The sequence below is a fragment of the Theobroma cacao genome, chromosome 6 (genome assembly GCF_053813885.1).
Source record: "Theobroma cacao isolate CCN51 chromosome 6, ASM5381388v1, whole genome shotgun sequence".
NCBI classification, from domain to species: Eukaryota; Viridiplantae; Streptophyta; class Magnoliopsida; order Malvales; family Malvaceae; genus Theobroma; species Theobroma cacao.
The window spans coordinates 7,717,221-7,743,928 of record NC_142644.1 but is presented as its reverse complement, the minus strand read 5'-3'; the positions used below and the strand labels follow the sequence as shown (position 1 = coordinate 7,743,928).

At 31.7% G+C, this 26,708-nt stretch overlaps 1 protein-coding gene across 1 annotated transcript; it reads left to right on the top strand.

Annotated features, from left to right (window-relative positions):
• Nucleotides 1-538: 538 nt before the first annotated feature.
• DWF5 (Ergosterol biosynthesis ERG4/ERG24 family) lies at nt 539-20,236 on the top strand. The gene is made up of 13 exons (XM_018123845.2): nt 539-750; nt 2,222-2,444; nt 2,622-2,677; nt 3,146-3,248; nt 3,334-3,399; nt 4,049-4,162; nt 4,917-5,043; nt 6,188-6,288; nt 18,296-18,421; nt 18,518-18,582; nt 18,957-19,038; nt 19,127-19,209; nt 20,031-20,236. Exons 1-13 carry the CDS (start codon nt 650-652, stop codon nt 20,095-20,097), a joined length of 1,314 nt encoding a protein of 437 aa, XP_017979334.2. The 5' UTR covers nt 539-649; the 3' UTR covers nt 20,098-20,236.
• The last annotated feature ends 6,472 nt before the right edge of the window (nt 20,237-26,708 follow it).

The following is a 26,708-nucleotide window of genomic DNA, read 5'->3' as shown; positions in this document are numbered from 1 at the left end:
TTTTCGTAAATGGTTTAGAGAGCATTTTTACATATTTTAGTTTTGAGTTAATTTCATGTCATTTTATGTTTTACATAAAAGATATCCATTCAAATATAATTTTTAGATTAAGATGATGTTGAGTTTACATTATTTCAAAATTCAATTTTTTCGATCTTCAATCTCTTAAATTCAGATTATTTGAAAGTCGAAATTTCTTGAAGTTCAAGTGTTTAATTTTTTTTATCAACTTGGATTTGACTAAAAATGGGTTAGTTATGAAATCTTATACACCGCTTTTTGGTATAAAATAGTTAGCACTTTGTCTCTTCTATAAGAAGTGCTTTAGGGTTTGGGATCCTTGATGTAAATCTCAAGTGTAGAATAGCATTACCTTGAATTCAGGAAGTGGAGTTGAGCAACTTATATGGAAGTAGAATTAGAATTTCATGTCTTTTTTTAAAGAAAAAAAAAACGAATTTTCTGTGACAAAAGAAAAAAAATCTAAAATAAAAGACAATTTTTCCAAGTCAAGTCTAATCACTGGGTCTCAGTTTCACGTGCAACAGACGCAGTTCTGAGACTTGTATTCGTAGGCTTTATTTATTTAAGACACTTAAGTTGGGCAGACACCAAAAGAAAGGAGAGAGTGAGGAAAAGAAAGAAAAAAATGGCAGCAGCAACAGAATCGAAGATGGTTCATTCAGCAGTGGTGACATATTCTTCAATGTTATCACTTCTCTCTCTGTGCCCTCCTTTTGTCATCTTACTGTAAGCAAAACCCCAACACTTTCAATTCTTCTTCTTCTTTTCTTTTACTTTTTCCCTTTTAAGTTTTTTTTTTTTTTTCTGATAATCTTATTCCAGGAATTAATAAGCCTGTCATGATGTAAATACCCATATCTGCTTTTCAGTTTTAATGACTAAATTCATTCTGTAACTCAATCTTGGTGAAGGAAAACGAAAGTAAAAATCGAAACTTTAAAATATGAAGACAGAACTAAACAGGTTTTTAGATCTTATTGAAACTTGCCCAGATTGTTGCTGATCATTATAGTGGTACTTAAGAAGCATTAAGATCAACCAAGTTACCTTTTTCTCTGTTGTTGTTATTTAATCCTTTGTGGGGATGATAGAGGCAAAGACATTTCATTGATTGGTGACTGGTGTTTCAATGTTTTCAGTTTTACTATCTGCCCTCCTTTGGTTCTTTATCTCCAAGTTTTATGCTTCATTCCCTTTGATCTTTCATTTCTTGCTGAGGTCAACCATATTTTTTTCTTGTTTGTTTGAATGGAACAGAAACTTTCCCATTAAGGGTTTCTTTTCCTTGTAAAATCCTGTTGAATGTGAAATTTGTAGACTTATAAATCTCTAGAATGTGATTGTTAATGTTTGGGTTTGTTATATTTTTATAGGAACCCATAGTCATTTGTATGTTTGTTGGAGTTTTCAATGATTGTCCCTGAATGAAGCTTTTCTTTTTGCTCCCTTTGGGTACTCAGAAAATGTAGGAGAAAAAGGGTGCTCAAAGTTTGAATCTTGTTTGGTTTCTGGGAAATGTAAAAACAAGGTTGATGAATAAATAAAAGAAAAGGTTACAATTTTAATTTAATAACTGATGCTTCAGGAATATCTTTCATCCACTCAACTGGGCTGAACAGGACGATGAAAAAATTTTTTTATACTTAAATTCTTGTAGGCACATGAAGGTATTGGGATGTAAAACATGACATAAGAGGAAATATACTTTTTTATCATTGGGCTCACAAAGAGGAAAATATTTTTGTATATGTGAATGCTGACATTTGCATGTGCATGTTAGTGGGCACCACATTTGCCTGTCCAGTTACTGAACGAACATTAAATTTTCCAGTCTCTGGAGTATTTTTCTCCCTGTAAGAATTCTATAAGCACCATGCTAGAAACATAGAACAAGCCTTTACGTTATCATGAATATGCAAACATATGTAACAGTATGGAGTAGGTCTGAGGTAAAAATAAGGAATATATTGTTACGATCTATTTGAGAAAGTCTAACGACAATCAACGGATCATTAATGCTATCAGAAAAAGAATGCTCTGATTTCTATAAGCACAGTGGAAGATTCAGCTTTTACCTTAGTTTTGGGCATGCAAAATCTTTCTGTAGCTGCATAATTGAGTTCTTCCTTGTTTCTGCAAAATTTATTGCAGTTTTCTTCCTGAGCGCATATTGAAATTGTTTTTTTACTACATGCAGATGGTATACAATGGTACATGCTGATGGGTCTGTTGCCCAAACTTGGAATTTTCTCAAGCAGCACGGACTGCAGGGTTTTATAGAAATATGGCCAAGACCCACAGCCATGGCTTGGAAAATTATTTTCATTTATGGAGCATTTGAAGCAGCACTTCAACTGTTTCTTCCTGGCAAGAGGGTTGAGGGCCCAATATCTCCCACAGGGAACCGGCCTGTTTACAAGGTTTGAGTTACTTGATGTTATTTTGTGGAAATGCTTATCACTTATTTTGCATCCCCTCTTATATGCTTGGTGATCATTTTTACATTTTTGTATCTCCAAAATGGAATTATGAATGATTAAATCATGTATAACTATCTTATTGCATAAATCATAGGCTTCATTTTGTCAATTTTGCAGGCAAATGGGATGGCAGCATATTTTGTGACTTTGATTACCTATATTAGTCTTTGGTGGTAAGGACTTTACCTTTTACCTTTAGCTAATGAGATGCAGAATTTCTTTTCTTTGCTCGACAATGTTTGTTGAACTGCATATTTTTTAGCCATTTGAATTGGGAAAAAAAAATTGGAAATGCAATTAAAGGCCTGCTGTCTGTTGGGAAACTCTGTTTCTGTTTTTTTATTGTATTTTTATTCCATGTTCCAACTTCATTTCTTCTTGATTTGGGGAAGGGGGGATTTAAACTCAGCTCTTTGAGCAGGAAGATACATGCACCTACAATTGAGTCCAACTTCTATGGCTTTTGTTGTATTCTTGTGTGAAGTTTCTATTCATTGGAAATTTATCAAATGGAAATTTAGTTGATAACATTAGCATTCCTTGGATCTTATTTTTGAGAAGGCATGCCTTTTCTGTTTTCTTGTTTTGATTCAAATAGCTTTCAAGCAAAATTAATCCCTCTACTGATTTTCATTCTCCAGGTTTGGGATATTCAACCCCACGGTTGTTTATGATCATTTGGGAGAAATATTCTCAGCACTCATCTTTGGAAGCTTGATTTTTTGTATTTTCTTATACATTAAAGTGAGGAAATAAGTTAGGCTGATGCAAGTTTTTCACAAGTTAACTTTCCAATCCATAACTCTGATACTAAGTTTTATGTTTACAGGGTCATGTGGCACCTTCTTCAACTGATTCTGGGTCATCTGGGAATATAATAATTGATTTCTATTGGGTAAGCATCTATGAACTTTGCTATTTATATTATCTCATGTAATATTTTAAATTTCCTTTCGGAGCTTCAAAGGTATGGGTCAAGTAGAAGAGAAAAATGGAAACATTGCCACAGAAGATGCAGATTGATATTTTCTAGTTGATTATACAATGAAAGTGTGCCAGTGTGTATGGAGGGAGGGGGAATCAGAAGTTTGAAGGCATATGATTGAAATCTAGCTGAAATCAAACCTCCCAACCTATTGTTTTAGAAATCTATGGACTAATATAGGAGTGAAGATGCCATTTATGAGCTTCAAATAATTAGTGTCATCTCATATTTAAGAGAATGAAAATCTTGCATAAGATGTGCTATAAACCCACACATGCAGACATGAAAACACACTGTGTGTGTATGTATTTCAGAATAGTAGAATATTGTGAAAACGACGATAACTCCTCAAAAACAAACTCAAACAGTGAAATCCGCTATTAGCTTTTCCTAAAATGAAGATGGACTAAGAAATTAATTTTCAAGTAGCCACAGAATCTTGAAAAACAAGCACATAAGGAGAATTGTACAAATTATCTTTGAGAATGCTTTTCTATGTTGTCTGTGGTGACATAGATCGTTGACTTGGTGCTCTTTTTTGATGGTCTTCTTGTTGCAGGGTATGGAGCTCTATCCACGAATTGGCAAAAATTTTGACATCAAAGTCTTTACAAATTGCAGATTTGGGTTGATGTCTTGGGCAGTTCTCGCTGTCACCTTTTGCATAAAGCAGGTAGCTCTTGTTGGTTAATTATTGCAAGTGGGGCTTGAGCAAACATACTCTCTCCAAGATCCCATATTGTTAGGCCTCATTACTCAATTTAAAAAAATAATAGTGTCCTCTGAAGTTCAGGTATATTTCAATAGTGTAGGGGAAAAAACAAACCTTTTGGTTTTCAATTTGTTGCTACGAGCAGATATGCTAAGTGTTTGAATTGGATACCAGTTAGATTAGATGACTTTAAGATATGTTGAGCACAGAGAAATAGAGGCATATAACTTTGTACCCTCTTTGCCTTCTCTTCTTCAAATGTAGAAAAAGTCAGGAACAACATTTTCGTTAGGTTTTCAAAGTTATTATGGCAGCATAACAGATTTGGGTAGGTTTTAATAGTCTGTCAAAATAGGCAATAGCTTGGTAGAGAGAGCAGTTATACCGTAGTTGCTTGGTACTTATTACAAAATCAGGTGTCAAATTTTAAATTTTAATGCCTGAGCAGGTGGTTAATCAGTTACCTACCATGGTACCATGTCTGAGGTACCTTGATGTACCTGTTAACCTTTTGAGCTAATCTAATTTTAAACTAGATTTACTTTCTTACATCTGCTTATGGGTAATAGTGTAAGGTGGTGTTTTCTTCATAGCTGCAACTTGTTTCATTTTGCTTTGAAGTATAATAAACTAAAGTTTTTCTGTATTTAGGTAAATAATCTTTAGATGCTATCTCTAATATATGCTTTCTTTTCTTTTTTTGCTTTTTTATTAGTATGAACTCAATGGAAAAGTTGCTGATTCCATGCTTGTGAATACAATATTGACGCTGGTGTATGTTACAAAGTTCTTTTGGTGGGAAGATGGTTACTGGAATACAATGGACATCGCACATGATCGAGGTTTACACTTATTCTACTTTTCTTTCCTAAGTCTTGTTTATTATTTATTTTGTTAGCTAAAATACTAAATAAGCCCCCAAACTATCCCAAATTTCCAAAAAAGCCTCTATCTTTTTATTGTAGCCAAATAGGCTCCCATTCTATGATTTTTTCTCAAATAAATCCTTATGTTGACGAAAAGATGTCACGTGACACAAATGACCTTTACGGCCGTGGGCTCATGATGAGCTAGCATATTTCACACTCCTAGCTGATGATTGTGGCTTTTCTAATGTGACAAATTTGGCTAATTGGAATGGCCATGACTCGAGCGGGAATTTTTCGACTTAGCCAATTTCACAATGTCAGAGTCAATGTGTGCAAAAGATGTCATCTGGTCATGGGCCTAATTGCTATTAAGATCACGTGATACATCTTTCTGTCAACATAAGGGTCTATCTGGGTACCAATCACAGGTTAATGGTTTATTGGGTACAATAAAAGAACAAGGGCTTATTTAGGAAAAGTGAGAAAATTCAGGGGCTTATTTAGTATTTTAGCCTTCATTGTTTCATTACACCATTCAGATGAATCACCATATTGTTTTAATAATATTACTCCAACTTGTGGGAGCTAAACCTCCATTTATTGCTTGTTAACTGAGAGCTACCGAGTTTCTCAGTGTAGGGAAGAAATTCCTAGATAGGCACACTTAATTCTAAAGGAGAAGGAGAAGGGAGAGATATGCTTTGAGGATAGAGGGAGGGGAAGGGAGAGTATTGAGGAAGTTGATGAGATGAAATTTATTCTCTGGTTAGAATTTTTAAGATAAAACATGTACCTATATGCATGTCTATGTGACTAAAACAGTATGTATGCAAACTCATATATGTATACATACGCATTTATGTATGTGTTATTTTATTCACTGTGAAGGTTGTAGCATGTGATTTTGATGTTCCACCCCATTAAGCTTCTTGTGTAAGTAGTAGTAGGTTTAGCCTGGTTTAGTTTTAATAGTTTATTATAAGCCAAAACTGAAACTGAACTGTAAATTTTCAGCCATTGGAGTTTTCAATGTTTTTTTAAATTTTTACTCTTTTGATAACTGAAATATTGTTTTAAGACCTATCATGTCTTAATTCATATATCTGGGTTTTGGCAGCTGGGTTTTATATTTGTTGGGGATGCTTGGTTTGGGTTCCATCTGTATACACATCACCAGGGATGTACCTTGTCAACCATCCTGTGAACCTTGGAACACAGGTATGTTAATGCCTTCCTCCAAAAATTATGAACAGTATATCCTCTTATCATTATAAGTTTACGGCCAACGATGTTACTTAGCTGTCTTCTGCAATATGATACCTACATAATATAGGCCTTATGTTCACAAAGTTTGGTCAACTAATGACTTTTAGTTGGCAAACGGAGTTGAACTCAGCTCTTTTTGCAATTCTAGGTGAAATTTTGGTGACTCAATTTTGAATATTTTAAGAACGTGAAAATTCATTCTTTTATTTTTTTCCTCGTTTAGCCCTTGGATTAATTTTAGAATATAAAAACAATTGAAATTTGGTCTGTCTCCATTGTATTTTGTTGTAAATGATTTCTTAAAATTTAATTTTGCACAATTAATTTTCTTAATGGACTATAATTCTCCATTTGGTGTACCCATTATAATATTTTGGCAATAAAAGGACATTTGACCAAATCTAAATCATGCTTTATCTTTAAGGTGCTCTAAGAATTTCATCATAATGAATTCATCTGTATGATATCTTAAAATGCTCAATAGCATTTTTTTTTCTAAGTTCTTGCCTTAAGCATTCCATCTCTTGTAATTGGCCTTTATACAACCATATTTATTTATTAAAGCTTTTCCCTATAGATGAAACTCAAAGGGAAGAGTTGAGTAAAATACTTTGAAGTCTCAACGCTAGATATTCTCATTATTAAGGTACTGGAGTTAGTAGGAAAATCCAAATGGACCAAACGAAGTATGCAGTTAATGTCACAACCCCTGAACTCTTCTCGAGCCCGTGACAACCGTAACGATGTCCCGATAGATATTCATCACTTAGAATGCCGATTAGGACATCGTGGCGGTTGTCACGAGCTTGAGGAGAGTTCCGGGTCTTGACAATTTTGTTGGTATCAGAACTTTTGGTTTTAAAAATCAGAACTTTTGGGTTTAAAGTTGGTTTTAAAAGTTGTTTTAAAGTTTTTTAAAATTTACAGTGTCAATGTGGCCTCAAGTTAAGTTAGATTAGATTGGATAGAACGCATACATCTACATATAGAAACTTACCTACTCTTGCGATGCGTAAATAATTAAGTAATTAATACTTGGTTACATATAGGTTTTGAGGTGCACTAGTGATATATATACCATGTCTAGAAGAGGTAGTAGTCCCGATAACCCTCAAAATGCTAGCGAGGGATCTCTAGATTCTACGGCTAGAAGCAAATGGCGTCCTGATTCAGGTGATTCGGAAGGTGGTCCATCCCAGACTCCTGATAATAGAATTCCTCCGAACTTAGCTGAACGGGTTCGTAATAAGAAAAGCTTTGAGAATAGCGATAATTTTGAAAGTGAAAGTAGCTTCGATACTCCAAAAACTGAAAAAAGATTTCTTTTTGGAACAACTTGAAGAGTACCATAGAGAATGGACGAGGGAGGAAATTGTAAGGGGATTATTCGTTCTAGGAAGAGCGTGTCAACTGTTTGACACTATCCTCCAGGTTGTGGGATGAATGTAAATGAACAACAAGAAAAGAATAAGGAGAAAGTAATAGTTACAAGTAAACCCCGTAGGGGGCTAAACGTTGTACGACATTTTTCTCCTAGATGTGGAAGAAATGCTGCACCTGTGAGTTATGAGAAATGTAGGAGGATACAAGAAGCTTGGGAGGAGCAAAGAAGAAAGTCACAAGAGGAGGAAAACCCGAAAGAGGATCTTAAGAAGGACTCGGAGTAGAATCTTTCGATAAAGTCAGATTAAGATGATGATCCTAATGACGTAATATTTTTGTAGAATTTTTGTGCTACTTTAAGTAGATGTAGTGTAAAGGAGATAATAGTTATTTGTACAAAGAAGTAAATAGTTTGGCTTTTAAAAGTATATGACTAGAATGTATTATAAAATGGTTGTTTAAGTAACTGAAGGTATATGGGAATCTTTTAGTATGATAGGGATAAATTGGTAACGTAATTATTGAGAAAGATTATAAGAGGAAGTAATAAGGTTATAAATGACATTCGGAATGGATAATGTGATTAGGTTGATGATTGTAATTTAAGCATGAAGAGGATTACTCAGTGATGCCATGACATTATGAGGTAATAATTGGGCACAAATATAATCTAATGAAGTTAAATTATGGAATATGAGGAATATAAAATTTTGATTTAGTAAGTATTGCGAGAATAAAGTGAGGAGGAAGCTGAGTTGTTTTCGTAGTTAATTATACCGAAAGTCAATAAAATTAATGGAGTACAAGACAAGGAAGATAATTAGATAGGGATGACAATAAATTTGAGGAAAGTTGTAGATAATAAGCAACTTATGTGTGGAGTGGTATATGTATCATGAATTTATTACACTGTATGGAAAGGATGTTTTGAGGTGGAATTTTATGAATGATGATGAAAGTTAAAAGATGACATGAGTTAAAAATATTAATTTGGCTTAGTGTGTATGACAAGAAAATAGAAGGTACCTATACATATGGAACTCATGATATATGTTTAGAAGGGAAACCCACTGGTTGAGAATGATTGATGTGGTGACTTTGAATACAAACAAATAGCTTTGATGAGAAAATTTCTAATAGATACAGTGCCGCAACATTGACTGTCTAGCGCTGCAATACTCTCAATACCTCACGCCTATGATGCACGAGTAGGATGGGAGTGGCACAATAATGAGCATATAATTAAAAAAAAAAAAAATTCTTGAGATGGCTACCTTGAGATAAGATACTAAATGATAAAAGTGTGAATGAAGAATTACGAGACTGGTATAGAAAACCAGCTTATATAGAGTATCATTATGAGAATTTGCAATTTTTGTCTTGATTCAGTTAAATGACAAGGGTTAGTAACAACATGAGGCTAATTGTGTGGCACCCTAGAAACCTATGAAGATGAGTCAGGGATTGAATGGATGAGTACGTATTTATATACCTTTAAGATTAAGTGTTTTAGGAATACATAAACATTTTTGAGAAGAGGTTCTAATCAAACACAGCAAGTATGAAATGTGAGATTTTTAAAACTTGCTGAGGAGCCTAAAGGCTAAGTCACAAGTTAAGTGATTACATATTGTGAGACATAAGTCTAAGATAGATATTCCCAAAGAGATGCTCAAATGGAGTTTTACTGTGGATTTTGTGAAAGTTAGTATAAAGTTATGTAGCCATAAAGAGGAAGTAGTAAGTTGGAAGCGAAATTTGTGTTGACGTTAAAAAGTACTTAAGAAAAACTTTGTTTCAAGCCTTGCAGTTCCGAGTACAAACTACATGTTAGTCCAAGGAGAATGATGTCACATTAGTATGAAATAATAGAACAAAGGATGATTGAGGATAATTTGGATAATAAAGCTAATAATGAAAACTTCCTAAGGTAGAATGGAAATTGGAAATTTAAGAATGCTTAAGGCATGCATGATTTGAAACAGTCTAAGTTTTTAAGTGACATTTAGTAGGTGAGATGTGTATAATGACGTGGACTTGAGGATATAGCATGATGAAACTCAAGCATATGATTAAAAATGATATAAATTATATGAAGTTATACACAAGCATAATAAGAAGGTTGACATGCACTATAAGGGTTATTATATTGAAACTAGGATTGGGATGCGGATGAATAAAGGGGAATGTAGTCCAAGGTATGTGAACACATGGATCCCTATACATAACGAGAGATGTTGACATTTGAAAATGCATGTACATATGTATATATGAAATTGATAATTTGACTAACTAAGGTGAAGAGTTGTTCTCAGTAATTGGGAGATTTTGAAATAATGTCAGAGGAGGTCAGTGAGCTAAAGTGTTATCCAGCATGCAATGAACGATTAGAGTTATGAGCGATTTTGAAGGTAAGCTTTGGATTGTTTAAGTTCTCAATTGAACTCTATTAAAGGAAATGTGTGGAGAAAAACATAAAATGAATGAATTAAGGTTGAGAAATTTGGCACGGAGCAAATTAATAAAATGATGATTAGGTATACATAAGTAAGTATAATAGGTGATCAAAATCGGTATAATTGAGATGAAGTTATGGTTCAAATTTAATAAGGGTAATAAAGGCATGCTTAGTAATTCGATAAAAGAAATCATGATTATGAAAGGTACTGCTGATTTGACTTCAAAGGATGATAATTGCCATAAATAAAGTATTAAATTGAACTTAAGGTGAACGAGGTGAATAAATTGAATGTTCCTATAAAAGGAAAAAGGAATAGGATCATAGAAGGAGTTTGATAACGCAACATCGACGGGAATTCGAGGACAAATTCTATTTAAGTGGGGGAGATTGAAATACCTTATACTTTGATATTGTGATTAATAAAGTCTATCGGATGTTAATTGAGGCCAATTATAACGTTTAAATGTGATGGAAGACGAAAGGAATAGCTTATAATAAAATATTTCGCATGCGAGAAAATAATAATAAAATAATAAATTTTCTTTTTCAGAGGAGAATTTGAGATAAAAGGTGATTCGAAAGTTAAACGAGACATAATAAGATATTTTAGATATCAAGGAGACAAGATAAAATTTTTAAAATAAAATAATATTTTATTAATAAAATAATATTAAAATATTAATATTTAATCGGGTGTCGAAATCAGTCATGAAGAAAGATCATATGGTTGATCCAAGTGGGGGAGAAGAAATACAAGTGATTTTTTGGAGAAATGAGCGACAAAAGTGAAATACGGATGTTTTGTTAAGTCGAACCAACGCGGATAAATAAATATTTAAATATTGTGGTAATATCGCGTTGAGGTGTAATTTTCATATTTCAATGGTACACGCATCGAGAAAGAAAGTTAGATGAAAATTGAAATTTTTGACGTATTAAAAGGATCGAATTTAACATATAAGAGTTAAAGGATATGTAGTAAAATTAATGAGAGAAATAAAATGAACATAGAGTAAAATAATAATAGTATAAAATATATATATATATTAGAAGACCAACATGGGCAGCCGCCCATGTGGTCAATAAAAGAGTCAAAGACTCTTTACTTGGTAAAATAAAATAGGGGGTCGGTCATGTGGGGCAAAAAGTTAAGGAAGAAATATTTGTGATGTGGTCGGCCATGTTGGAACAATGTGGAGTATTATGGAACATTCATGAAGAAATAAAATAATATATATATATATATATATATATATATATATCATTGAGTAAGCTAAGTAAAGAAGACAAAAAAGAAGAGAGGTCGGTTGAGGGAGAGTAAAAGACAAATAAAAGAGCAAAGGAAAGAAAGAACAAAGAGAAAGTCGAGAGAGAAAGAAAAACAAAAGGAAAAGAGAGTTGAGTTGAGGGGTCGATTTTGACACCATTTAAGAAGGAAAAGAGAGCCATTTAAGGGCTGATTTTGGAGGCTGAAAAGAGCTAGTTTTTTGCTGATTTTAGAGGTAAAAAAGTACAGCTTTAGTGTTGGTTTTGGAAGCTAAAAAGTGTAGATTCTTGCAGCAGAATTTGAAGGATTTAAGGTGCTGTTTTGATGGTTAATTGTTGTTGTTTTGGTTGCTAATTTTTGGAGGAAAAAGTGCAGCTTAGCTGTTGAATTTTTGAGGAAAAACAGAGCAGCTTAGTTGCTAATTTTGAAGCCAATATGAACAGCTTTAGCTGTTGAATTTTTTTGGATTAAAAGACAATAAGTTGTGACCGACGATGAGAGAAAGAGAGAGGAAGAAATTGGGACAGCTCTTATACGTGAGAAAAGAGAAAGAAAGACAAGCAATAAGCTACTGGTCGGCTGGAGAGAGAAGGAAGAGAAAGAAAGAAAAGAAAAGAAATAATAAGAAAGGAAAATGGGCATGGCCCAACAGGAAAGAAAAATGGACATGGCCCAATAGAAATAAGTTGAGAAGAGATCATAAAAGAGTCCAAAAACATCAAAGAAAGAAAAACTCAAAGGAAAAGGAAGGTGGAGATTTGGGCCAACCTAGCTTAATTGGGTAAAATTTTTTACTTTTCTCTATGGCTTATTGTGAAATTGGACTATATGGAGGCTAGCTTATTTTATTTAATTATGCATTGGTTAGTTAGTGATATGAAGTAAATTTAAGTTGCTTCGAAGGTTGAAATAGACATTTAATACCGTAAATAAGTTATCGGTGTTAATAATCTAAAGAATTACGTGAACGAAAGATGTAATTAATTATAGTAAAAATATATTAAGATGTGAATTAGGTGAGTGGATCTATAATAAAATGAGAGAGAGAGAAGTGGAATTGATGCACTAAATATGGTGGATTTAAATTGTTGCTAGAAAAGTTAATGTGGAAGCGTGTCGAGCAAAGTATATAATTGGCTATTTGGAAAAATTGTACGCGTATACGAATCAATAGCGATTTAGAAATCTCGCTATTGTGAGGTGAGTAAACTTACTGTCATTTTAATTATCTATGGTGGTTTTTAGATAATTTCATGAATTCTATGAAAAAATGAATTTAAAAAGGTAAATTTCGTGTTTTATGAATAAATGTGTTTCAATGAAATTAATTTATGAATTGTTTTGAAATTAATAATGACTTTGAAAAATAGAGTACACGGAGACTGTTAATTGTTGCAATTCGATTGTTTAAATTGATTAACTTATGATAAATTGGCATGATTGGCTGGTTAGCAATTGTATTAAAATACGAATTGTTTGGTTGCCTTGAAAGGCTGTGAATTATAAAAATTGTCATATCATGTTATTGAATTTTATTGTATGGTGGATTATATATATTAATTAATCACTGTAGTAAGGGGTTTCTGTGGATCAGTCTTTTAGAGAGGCACGGTAAACTCCATTATATTTTTACCTCGAAGAGAGAGGTGCATAGGGTATCTCTTGGGGTAAAGCTTAGGGTTCACTTCACGCCAAACCACCACGTGAGGGGGAACTCAGCCAATGTCAAGGAATGATTATGTTTTCAAAATAAAAAATCGATTTATGCGAAATGTGAATTTTTAACAACCTTGACGGTCTCGGTAGGATGCCTCTGATCAAGGTGTCTTCGAGGATGGATTTATGGCACAAGCCAGGTTTTATGAGATTCATAAGCCTCTTTACGTATTTTGAATGAAATGTGTTCTAATGATGTGACCCAGTTTACGATAATTTACTTTATTGTATCCATATACTCAACTCTAGAAGTTTATGATGATGTTTGTTTACTCACTAAGATTTTATAATCTCACCACTCTCCTTTCCACCCATTTCAAGCTCATAGTAGGTTGTAGATAGTTGGTTCCATCGGGGATTTTCATTGGATTTGCGTCTTCCAAACTGTAGGTTCACAGTTTCTTTAATTTTGGTTGTTGTGAGCCCACTTGATATTGTAAATTTAAATTAATTTAAATACTCTAATTTATTACGTTCTAGTGTGAATGAATATTTTGCTTTTACGTTACAAAAAGTATTTACGTATAACTCAAAAATTGCTGTTTATAAGAAAATAGAATATTTTATTGAATATTTTGTTTTATCTTCTTATTATATTAAAAATAATAATTTCATTTTAAATAAAGGTTTTAGACGCTTAAACTTATTTTCGTTTATGAATCATGCGATTTGTACTTGCTTACTACATTTTTAGCTGATTTTGAAATTTTCAGTGAAAAATGACCTAAATGTCTCTATGAGACGAAAATTTTTATTTTATCTGTTTTAAGTTGGAAATAACTCAAAATCTTTTAGAATGTGATATTTGGCAACAGTTACTCACCAGGGAAAAGAGAAACTGATATTAAAGCCTTGCGAGATTTCGATCGGCATTCCGAGCGATGAATGTCTATCAGGACATCGCGGCAGTTATCATGGGCTCGAAGAGAGTTTCGAGTCGTGACAATTTTGTAAACAAAATATTTAATAAAATATTTTATTTTCTTATAAACAGTAATTTTCGAGTTATACGTAAATACTTTTTGTAACGTAAAAGCAAAATATATTCATTCACATTGTAACGCAATAAATTAGAGTATTTAAATTAATTTAAATTTATAATATCAAGTGGGACCATAATAACCAAAATTAAATAAGCTGTGAACCTACAGTTTGGAAGACGCAAATCCAATGAAAATCCTTGATGGAACCAGTTATCTACAACCTACTCTGAGTTTGAAATGGGTGGAAAGGAAGGTGGTGAGATTATAAAATCTCAGTGAGTAAACAAATATCATCACAAACATCTAGAGTTGAGTACATGGAGATAATAAAGTAAATTATCGTAAACTGGGTCACATCATTAGAACATATTTCATTCAAAATACGTAAAGAGGCTTATGAATCTCATAAAACTTGGCTTGTTCCATAAATTCATTCCCGGAAACACCTTGATCAGAGGCATCTTACCGAGACTGTCAAGGCTGTTAAAAATTTACATTTCGCATAAATCGTGTTTTTATTTTGAAAACATAGTCATTCCTTGGCGTTGGCTGAATTTCCCCTCACGTGGTAGTTAGGCGTGAAGTAAACCCTAAGCTTTACTCCAGGAGATACCCTACGCGCCTCTCCATTTGAGGTAAGAATATAATGGGGTTTACCGTGCCCCTCTAAAAGGCTGGTCCACAGAAACCCTATACTGTAGTGATTAATTAATATATATAATCCACCATACAATAAAATTCAATAATATGATATGACAATTTTTGCAATTCACAACCTTTCAAGGCAACCAAACAATTCGTATTTCAATACAATTGCCAATCATGCCAATTTATCATAAGCCAATCAATTGCAACAATTAACAGTCTCCATGTACTCTATTTTTTAAAGTCATTATTAATTTCAAAAAAATTTATAAATTAATTTCATTGAAACACATTTATTCATAAAACATGAAAATTTACCTTTTTAAATTCATTTTTTTATATAATTCATGAAATCATCTAAAAATCACCCTAAATAATTAAAATGACAGTAAGTTTAATCACCTCATAATAACGGGATTTCTACGTCGCTTTTGATTCGTATATGCGTACAATTTTTCTTAATTGCCAATCATATACTTTGCTCGACACGCTTCCACATTAACTTTCCTAGTAACAATTTAAATCTACCATATTTAGTACATCAATTTCACTTTTCTCTCTCTCATTCTATTATAGATCCATTCGCCTAATTCACATCTTAATATATTTTTACTATAATTAATTGCATCATTCGTTCACGTAATTCTTTAGATTATTAACATCGATAACTTATTTACAGTATTAAGTGCCTATTTCAACCTTCTAAGTAACTTAAATTTAGTTCATACCACCAACTAACCAATGCATAATTAAATAAAATAAGCTAGCCTCCATATAGTCTAATTTCACAATAAGCCAGAAAAAAGAGTAAAAAATTTTACCCAATTAAGTTAGGTTGGCTCAAATCTCCACCTTCCTTTTCTTTTGGATTTTTCTTCCTTTGGTGTTTTTGGACTATTTTATGATCTCTTCTCAACTTATTTCTATTGGGCCATGCCCATTTTTCTTTCTTGTTGGGCCATGCCCATTTTCCTTTCTTGTTATTTTCTTTTCTTTTCTTTCTTTCTTTCTCTCTGCAGTAGCTTTTTGCTTGTCTTTCTTTTTTCTTTTTCACGTACAAGAGTTGTCCCATTTTCTTCCTTTCTATTTCTCTCACTATCGACCATAACTTATTGTCTTTCAATCCAAAAAATTTCAGCAGCTAAAGCTGCTCATATTAGCTTCAAAATCAGTAGCTAAGCTGCTTTGTTTCTCCTCAAAAATTCAGCAGCTAAGTTGTACTTTTCCCTCAAAAAATTAGCAGCCAAAACAGCAACAATTAACCATCAAACAGCACCTTAAAACCTTCAAATTCTGCTGCAAAAAGTTACACTTCTTAGCTTCCAAAATCAGCAGCAAAGCTGCAGTTTTTGGCCTACAAAATTAGTAGAAAAACAGCTCTTTTTTGCCTCCAAAATCAACCCTTAAATGGCTCTTTTTTCCTTCTCAAATGGTGTCACAATCGGCCCCTCAACTCAACTCTCTTTTCCTTTTGCTTTTCTTTCTCTCTCGGCTTTCTCTTTGTTCTTTCTTTCATTTTCTCTTTTATTTCTCTTTTACTCTCCCTCAACCGACCTCTCTTCTTTTTTGTCTTCTTTACTTAGCTTACTCAATGGTATATATACATATTTATTTATTATTTTATTTCTTCATGAATGTTTCATAATGTTCCACATTGTTCCAACATGGCTGGCTACATCACAAATTTTTCTTCCTTCACTTTTTGCTCCACATGGTCGGTCCTCCCTTTTATTTTACCAAGTAAAGAGTTTTTGACTCTTTTATTGACCACATAGGCTGCTGCCCATGTTGGTCTTCTAATATATATATATATATATATTTATACTATTATTATTCTACTCTATGTTCATTTTATTTCTCTCATTAATTTTACTACTATCCTTTAACTCTTATATGTTAAATTTGATCCTTTTAATGCGTCTAAAAATTTCAATTTTCATCTAACTTCCTTTCTCGATGCGTGTATCACTGAAATATAAAAATTGCACCTCAACACGGTATTACCACAATATTTAAATATTTACTTATCCGCGTTGGTTCGACTTAACAAAACATGCGTATTTTACTTTGGTCGCTCATTTTTCCAAAAATTCACTTGTATTTCTTCTCCCCCACTTGGATCAACCATATGATCCTTCTTCATGACTGATTTCGACATCCGGTTAAATATTAATATTTTAATATTATTTTATTAATAAAATATTATTTTATTAATAAAATATTATTTTATTCTAAAAATTTTATCTTGTTTCCTTGATATCTAAAATAACTTATTATGTCTCGCTTGACTTCCGAATCACCTTTTATCTCACAAATTCTCCTCCAAAAAAAATTTTATTTTTTTATTGTTATTTCCTTGCGTGCGAAATATTTTATTATAAACTATTTCTTTCGTCTTCCATCACATTTAAACATTATAATTGACCTCAATTAGCATCTGATAGACTTTATTAATCACTATATCAAAATATGAGGTATTTCAGTCAAATCGATATAGTTGTTTAAAACAAGCTAACAGGTTGGGGATAAGTTATAGACAAGTAAATAGCAATTGTGTTCCAGTACTGGAAATCAGTGATCCCAATTATTTCCTCTGGAGTCTGGCCTTTCGCTGCTTGGTAAGTTTGGTCAGTCCAATTAATAATTGATGTCTAAATATGTGATTCCCCCCCTTCTTTTTTTTTTCATTTTTATTAAATAGTAAAACACTAGAACATTCAGCCCAAATTTATGTCAAGAATTGAAAGTTTGTTAAAGTTGTTAAGATTAGATTATGCGCTGAATTTCCATAATTTTCTGGGACCAGATATAAACTGTATAATTCTCAGACAGCCTATTTGGCCTGGGTTGGAGCTGTGAGAAAAAGGGCTGTTGAAGTAGAGCTAATGTGCTGTTAAATTGTAGTTGTTTATAATAACTATGAAAATTTTTGGTCTATTTAAAAAAATTTATTAAAATTATCTATCAGCTTTTCACAATAACTGATCAGGAGTGCCAGCTTTCAGTTCCTAAAAGCTCATTTTCAGATTTTACAGAAGTTAAAAGTAGTTTACATAAATCCTGTTTGCCCTAGCTCTTGCTTTTCAGAATAGGGAAGCAGTTCCAAAAGCTGGGCCAAACAGGCAGTATGGGTTATAGAAGTAACTCACTAATTGAATTATCGTCCATCCAAACCAAAACTTGTTCAACGGAAAATGTATCCTGTTGAATAATGCATTTTCAAAATAAAGCAAGCAGTTTGTTTATTCAGTTGAATGTTGGATCAATTAAAATGGTGAACTTGACTAATTAAGTCAAATAGTTGAAACTTTCAGGAGGTTCAGTTCTCTAAGTTCAGATGTTTTTGATGATTCTACAGAGTTAATCAGAGTCCAAAAGGGAAATGATGGGAAAAAAATTTTTTGAATTTGCAAATTAAGCCTGGTCAAAGAGAAGTTTTGGTTACTGCATTTTTTTTTCCATTTTTTTTTTTTCATTCTAAAAGTCTGCTTTCTCCTTTGCCAGCTTGCACTTTATATCTTACTGGCCGGCATTCTTTGCATATATATCAACTACGATTGTGATAGGCAAAGACAAGAATTTCGCAGAACAAATGGCAAATGCAGAGTCTGGGGGAAAGCTCCATCAAAGGTGCTTGTCTCATGGCTTTTTATCTCTATTTTCTTGTTCATAAATTTGGACTTATGAGTTCCAAGCAGGTCTGACCCTGTCTGGCCTTTTCTACAGATTGAAGCCACCTACACAACAACATCTGGGGAAACCAAAACCAGCCTTCTTTTAACCTCAGGGTGGTGAGTTTTCCTATTGTGATGTGCAGACCAGCATATAGAAGTACTTGCTTTCTCTGCTAGGACTTACTTTATGGTGTACAAGGCAGTTGAGTTTTCATTAGTTAGTCTCAGCTGATTGATTTCATTCTCATAAAATTAATTTGTCATTATGAGGTTTAAAATTTACCAATATAAAAAATCTTGTGAATTTTCAATATCCCTTTTGTTGTGAAGATATTTAGTGGCTAAATAAGCATGCTGAAGCTTAACTGGAGACTAGTGGCCTTTCTTAGGAAATGAAGTTTGCCTAGTTTTCTTTACCAGAAAACACAGTTTGAGCTGGGGCTCTGTCCTCATAATAACAGTAACATCACTTTATATTTTGGTTTTTTCAGGTGGGGTTTGTCTCGTCATTTCCATTATGTGCCAGAAATATTAGCTGCATTTTTCTGGACTGTTCCTGCTTTGTTTAACCATGTAAGCTTGTTCCTAATTGTTATAAGCATGCTACTTGGAGCCACTTGTAACCATATCTGAAATTTTTATTGCTTTGGTACTTCTTCAGTTTCTGCCATACTTCTATGTGGTGTTTCTTACCATCCTCTTATTTGACCGAGCTAAAAGGGATGATGACAGGTGTCGATCCAAGTAAGTAATATTAACTTGGTGTTTGACCTGGACAGTTATTTCTTTGAACCAATATCTTTTAGGTGTTTTCGTTACTTCATTTCTCAAGAACTTACCCACATAAGTCAAATCTGGAGTGAGTTGTGGCTCAATTGGTTTTTAGGTTTTGGATGCTTAATATAGAGCATGATCCTTTTTAATGAGAAATATACAATTTTACCTTTTAAGTTATTATACTGGTTAGGCATAATTCTGGAAACAAACCAAGGGACAATTTGGCTTGGGAACCATTTTACCATATCAATTTTAGCTAATTGGTTTTGGGTCTTGTAAAATGGGTGTGATTGTAGGGGGTTTTCCCAATTGGCTTGAAAGTGTGTGTGTATGTCTATGTGCATGCACATCGTGGACCATAGTGTAAAGCCTTCATTCACCTTGTTACCCAGAGTAATTGCATTATAATAGTTCTTTTGTATTTTTCGATATGTCTACTGTTGAGTGGTAGTCTTGTCCTTCCATGCTTACTCTCCTTGGGAAATTAATGAGGGACTTTAACTCAAACTCATGCCATCCCTTCAGAGTCTAAACCAAGAGTTAATGAATGAATTAAGCTAGCTGGCATTATCCTATTTATTATGTTCTTTGTACATTGCCTATACAGGCACGCATGTCCATAATCATGGAAAATACACATTCAAACACATGCATGCTTGCATAATTCAAAAAAGCTACAAGGGAAATAGGAGAGGAAAAGAGAAAAACAAAGATACTTGCTTGTAATCAACTGTCTTAAAGCATTATATTGAAGTTGAGTAAGGTTATGACAAGATCCTACTTTTCAGATATGGTAAGTTCTGGAAACTATACTGCAACAAGGTTCCCTACAAGATCATACCTGGAATTTATTAAGAGATGCTTGGCAAATGATGCAGCTGCTCACTTTGAATTTACATAAGCATTTGTACCCCATGTTGTTGAACTTGAAAATGCTATGTAACATTATTTCCCTTTGAAATGCAAACTCCTAGACACCTTTGGGTGCTTGTAATTTATGCTTTGCTTCCATCATGTTCTCCTCTTGGCCATAAGCTAGGGAAGATAAATGCTGCTTTACAATGAATCATAGGATACATCAAAAGTCATGGCAACAAGGGATGAGCTAATTAATATGTTCATAGTATACATCAAAAGTCATGGCAAAAAGGGATGAGCTAATTAATATGTTCTATGTTTAATGCACATATAAACCTTTTTAATCTGGATGTTAAGGTAGGTATTTTTATGTTTTTGGAAAAAGAAAGATTTTGGATTTAAGATTTGAGTAAGCGGATAAGACACAAAAAGGTTTTATCTTTTAAAACCAATGTTTTTTAAAACCAGACCACCAATTGAACTAGTAAAGCAAACGGGTCATGGTTTAACTGGTTAACCAGCGGTTCGTTCTTCTATTTTATTGTATTTTGTATTAATTCTCTCGTTTTTTTTTTAATTGATAATTTTGTATACAGCATGAACATGACACAGATTTAAATGAGTTTGGGTTTAAGTTAACTGTGTTTTACGTTTTAGTGCCAAATTCACTTAATTTGTTTTAAATCCATCTTAAGACAAGATTAGTTAATCTTGTTATCGTATAACTATATAAATTGTAACCCATTTATTTAGATTGGTTTATGTGTTGTGCTGTTATGTTTAGCGCATTATTAAGGTTCATTTATTAATATATATAATTATTAATATTTTTATGATGATTAAAATTTATTGATGTTGAATTTAATCGTATTTGATCAATATTATGATATTTATAATTTTTATTATATATTTGAATAATATAATTATTTTTTAATTGTGCATATTTTAATTTAATCGTTTTAATTATTTGTTAATTGTATCAATCGTGTAAATAAGTTATAGATCGAATAAATTTTAATCGTATTAATCATGTCATGTTGTATAAAATTTCACTGAACTCGTTTAGTAAACGTGTTAACTATATCGTGTTGTTTTACATATTTATTAAACGTATCTATGTACGTATTTAAGTTCTTGACACAATTAATTAATTGTTGTGTTTGTATTTACTTGTATAATTGTTAATAACATAAGTTTACACAATAAAATTAAGACATAAAGACATGAATTGTCAAGTCCATTTTTTTCAATTTTACCATTAAATTTGGTTGGGAGAATGGAATAGCCAGCCATTCCACTCCTATTTTATTTGATTGGAAGGAATGGTCATTCTTGGAATGGCCATTTAGGGAGATGAGGGAATAACCAATGTCAAGACCCCTCTTGGTATTGGCTATTCCTAGAGATAAGGAATAGAGTAAAAATATTAATGAACAAAACTATCCTTCATTAATTTGAAATTACTATGCTATATTAAATATAATTTATTTATTTTTTACAATTTCTTTCTCTCTCTACCCAATTAGCTTCCTCATTCTCTCACTAAATTAAATTGAACTTAAAATTTAAAAATAAAAAAGAAAAAAATAAAATGGATTTAAAATAAAAAGTTTAAGTTTTAATTATAAATTATAAAAAGTTAATATTTTAAACTTAAAAATCAAATTAAAATTTTAATTATAAAGTTTTTATATTTTAATATTAAAAAAAGGAATAAAATAGTAAAATAATAAAATTATATTTTAATTATAAAATATTTTAATGTATGGTATTTTTTTCATTTATCACTTATTCCTTAGTTATTCCTAATTATTCTTGTCTACTAAACATTAGAATAATTTATAATAACAATTCTTGTCCTATTCTATTATTATGAATCAAACTATATAATAGTTATTTATCTTTTATTCTATTCCTACGAAATGGTTGTTCCATTCCCACTCTATTCCTTCTTATGAACCAAACACACCCTTAAAAAAAAAAATCAATGAATGACGCATTTAGAACATGGAAAGAGGAAAAATAAAAAACAAAAGTTGAATGAATGCCTCATCACAAACAAGTGTTATATCCTAAAAATAGTAATTAAAGCAATATAGTATATTTATACAATTTTAATTAAATAATTCGTACTACAAAAATTAAGAAAAGTTAAACATATTTAATTGTCATATAATGCTAATATTTCACAAGTTTTTTAAAAAAATGCTAATGTAAAAGTACAAAACCTAATTACATTTGAATAAAAACTACATTTATGAAAGACAAAAAGAAATTAATGCACTATTAACTAATAGCTTTTATTTTTTAAAAAATGATGCAAGTGGTATTTTCTTTTTTCTTTTCAAATGTTTATTTTCAAATCGTTAATTAGTGAACATGAAAGAAATGAATTTCATTTCAGGAGTTTATTTCCAAGTCATTAACTAATAGAAAATGAAAATAATGAAATTTATGACAATATCTTATGATTTTCCTTTTTCTACAATTTTAATCAGATTAAGTGGGTAGTATAATATAAAAAAATTTCAAGTGAAGTCAATTTATATTCTTTTCAGAATTTTATTTTAAACTCAACAATTAATGGAAAAGAAAAGATTGAAATTAATAGATAATGTTTTATGACTTTTCCTTTCCTTTCCTTATTATTTATGAAAATTAAAAGAAATTAATGAACTATTTATTAAAAAAATCAAATTTAATACTAATTTTATTCAAGAAAATAAAATTATCAATACTTGCATTTGTTGTAGAGATACATGTTAATACTAATTTATTAAAATAACAAGAATCTAATAGTTACATTTATTATGTAGAAACTTGACTTCACGCACACACAAATATTTATGTTGGATTAGAGACTTTAGTAATTCTTGCGATGTTTTATTTTTCAAAACCATTTTACCTACATATTTCTGATTAGAGTAATTTAGGAAATAGTAATACTTCAAGTAAAATTTTAGTAATTAATAGACTTGATAATTCGTGTTTTCGTGACTTAACAATGCTGTGTAAACATAGGGTATGAACATTCATACAGGTAAACACGAACACGACTCAATTTAACTAATCATGTCAAGATTTGAGATTAGTATACGAATATGTTTAATAATAGTATAACATAATATGACACGGCTGATACATTTATTAAAAGTGTCGGGTTAAGTTTTATATGACAAGATTAAATGATCAATACATTTTAATTTTTAGCACGATTAACACATTTAACTCAATTGATATACGATTAAATTAAAATATAATTTTATTATTCAAATTCAAACTCAATAATCATGAAAACAATTATAATAAGATAATAATATCATCAAATATAATAAAATTCGAATATAAATAACATCCATAAAATCCATTATCATAATAAAATAGTCTTTTACTAGTAAACTTAAATGAGTTGATAAATGTGTATACTTATATGAGTTAAATATAATAACACCATTAACACAATTAATTAAATAGGTTTAAACATGTCTTAAATGTGTTAACCATGCTCCCTGTAACCCACATCAATAAAAGATGGGATGTGTCTTGGGCTTACAAGTAAAAGACTTTCTCTACATAACAAACATGTCTTCTAAGTTGGAAATGTGGGTCTATGACAAGTCGTATCAAAATCTATCTAACTCTTTATTGATATAAGACTCTCATAAGATACTAAAGTCAAGGTAGACCCAAACTAAGGTGGGTCTCTCTCCTTTATGACTGAAAAATCAATACAACGATAATGTTGCACCATTGGGTGGGGTAAAATATTACGTATCTCATATCAGTAAGTGATGAAATAGGTCTTGAAAATACTATGTAACATTATATCCCTTGAAAATCTAAACTCCTTGTAGACACCTTTTGTAAATCCCGACCTTATAAAATACTATTCATGACATACATGTGATGATAGCATGATTGCATGCTAGGAGAGTCTCGAAAAATTTACAAAAAATCGGTATTGTACCTAGAGGTACAACAAAGTTGATTTAATCCTCGAACTAGATCAAATAGGAATTTTAAGGTGAGATTAAAAGCGTCACAGTCCAAGGATGACTCAAAATAGTAATTCGGAGATTGAGGATCAATTTGGAGTCAAATCGGAATTTCACTATCTAGGGGCAAAATGGTCATTTGCCACCTAGGGACAAAATGAGAATTTTAGAAAAGATTTATTTGTCCCCATTTGACTTATTGGAGTATGATTTGAGGTTTAGAAGTGAAACATTTTAATTTCGGTATAATTTAGAGTATAGGGGTAAAATTGTAATTTTGCCACCCCAAGGGCAAAATTGTAATTTTCCACCACTAGGATATTTTTCCAGCACATGGTCTTCCTTTATCCTCATTTTTTACCTTTGACTAATCATGTGGTGGAGATAAAATGTTTAAATTTTTAAAATTTCAAAAATGGACCAATAAGAAAATGCCATGTGTCAAGCTTAGGATAATTTAATATTTAACTTAAAAATCAGCATAAATCAGCCCATTATTCTTCAAATATTCGGCCAAGCAAGGAAGAGAGGGAAAGAAAGGAAGAACAAACCCTAGGTGAGGAATTTCAAGAGAAAAAGTGTGAAAAATCAAGGAAAACAAGTGAAAAAGATAAGATTTTTCAACTTAAGCTTGAAATCTATTTTCCTTGAGCATTTCTCCGTATTTTCCATGCTTAAAATACATGTTTTCATGATGAATTGTTAGCTGATCAAAATGGGTTAGGAGAGAGAAAGTTGTTAGATTAATTTGATTTTAAGTTATGCTAGTGTTTTTAGTTAGTTTAGCATATTTAGAAACAAAACAATAAGATAAGAATTTATTTTCTCCCACAACCATTAATGGTCGAATTTACCATGTATGAGTGAGGATGAGTTTGATTTTTATTCTAGGAGAATTGGTTAAGAAATGATGAATTATGAGCCTAGAAAAATAATGGGAATTTTCAGAGCAAAAAAATGAATTTTTACCCACTAGGGGTATTTTTATAATTTGCTATCGAGACTGATAATTTGCATCATACTGAGGGACATTAAGTCAATTTGGGTGCAATTGAGGTATAGAAACTGAAAAAAATTAATTTGGGATTAAATTGGACGCGTTAGTAATTTAATCGGGTGATAAGACGAATTAGGCCAATACCGAGTTTAGATAGTTATCAGTGCATTTTTGCATTCCATATTATGCATTAATAGTCTAAATGAGTTTAATTTCAATTCAGTACCAATGTAGTGAATTTCTCGATTTTGTACTGTGTTAAGGTGGTGAGTCCTCCGATAAAGGCAAGGAAATTGCATCCGAGGACCAGTAGACAGAGTGCGTCGAAAGTCTGCATTCAAGACATTGTGAGTAAACTTATTGTCATTTTAATTATCTAGGGTGGTTTTTAGGAGATTTCATGAATTCTATGGAAAAAGGAATTTAAAAAGGTAAATTTTCATGTTTTATGAATAAATATGTTTCAATGAAATTAAATTATAAATTGTTTTGAAATTAATAATGATTTTGAAAAATAGAGTACACGGAGACTGTTAATTGTGGCAATTTGATTGTTTAAATTGATTGGCTTATGATGAATCGGGCATGATTGGCTAGTTGGCAATTGTATTGAAATACGAATTATTTGGTTACCTTGAAAGACTGCGAATTATAAAATTGTCATATCATGTTATTGAGTTTTATTGTATGGTGGATTATATATATTAATTAATTACTATAGTAGGAAGTTTCTGTGGACCAGCCTTTTAGAGGGGCACGATAAACCCCATTATATTCTTACCTTGAACGGAGAGGCGCGTAGGGTATCTCTTGGGGTAAAGCTTAGGGTTCACTTCACGCCAAACCACCACGTGAGGGGAAACTCAGCTAACGCCAAGGAATGACTATGTTTTCAAAACAAAAACATGATTTATGTGAAATGTGAATTTTAATAGCCTTGGCGGTCTCGGTAGGATGCCTCGGCCAAGGTGTCCCCGAGAATGGATTTATGGCACAAGCCTAGTTTTTGTGAGATTCATAAGCCTCTTTACATATTTTAAATGAAATGTATTCTAATGTGGTGACCCAATTTACGATAATTTATTTTATTGTCTCCATGTACTCAACTCTAGATATTTATGATGATGTCTGTTTACTCATTGGGATTTTATAATCTCACCACACTCCTTTCCACCCATTTCAGGTTCAGTATAGACTGTAGATAGCTGATCTCATCGAGGACTACCGTTGGATATGCATTTTCCAAACTGTAGGTTCACAGTCCTCTTTACTTTTGTTTATTCGGGGGCCTTTTTGTTATTGTAAATTAAATTAAATATTTTGGCTTACTGTATTTCAGTATGTATAAATTTATTTAGCTTTTACGCTATAAAAATTATTTACGTATAACTCTATAAATATTGTTTTATAAGAAAATAGAATATTTTACTTAATATTTCTTTTATTTTCTTATTATATTCAAATAACGGTAATTTCGTTTTAAATGAAGGTTTTAGACTTTTAAACTCATTTTGATTATGAATTATGTCTTTTGTACTTATATGTTACATTTTAGCCAGTTTCAAAGTTTTGAGCAAAATGATCAAAATATCCCTGTGAGATAAAAATTAATATTT

What these genes read in the sequence shown, in the direction of transcription:
- DWF5 (XM_018123845.2), top strand. Translation starts at nt 650, where the DNA reads ATGGCAGCAGCAACAGAATCGAAGATGGTTCATTCAGCAGTGGTGACA. An exon ending in GGACATCGCACATGATCGAG is followed by an intron (nt 5,044 to 6,187) that starts GTTTACACTTAT and finishes GGGTTTTGGCAG; the next exon opens with CTGGGTTTTATATTTGTTGG. An exon ending in GATGACAGGTGTCGATCCAA is followed by an intron (nt 19,210 to 20,030) that starts GTAAGTAATATT and finishes CCTACTTTTCAG; the next exon opens with ATATGGTAAGTTCTGGAAAC.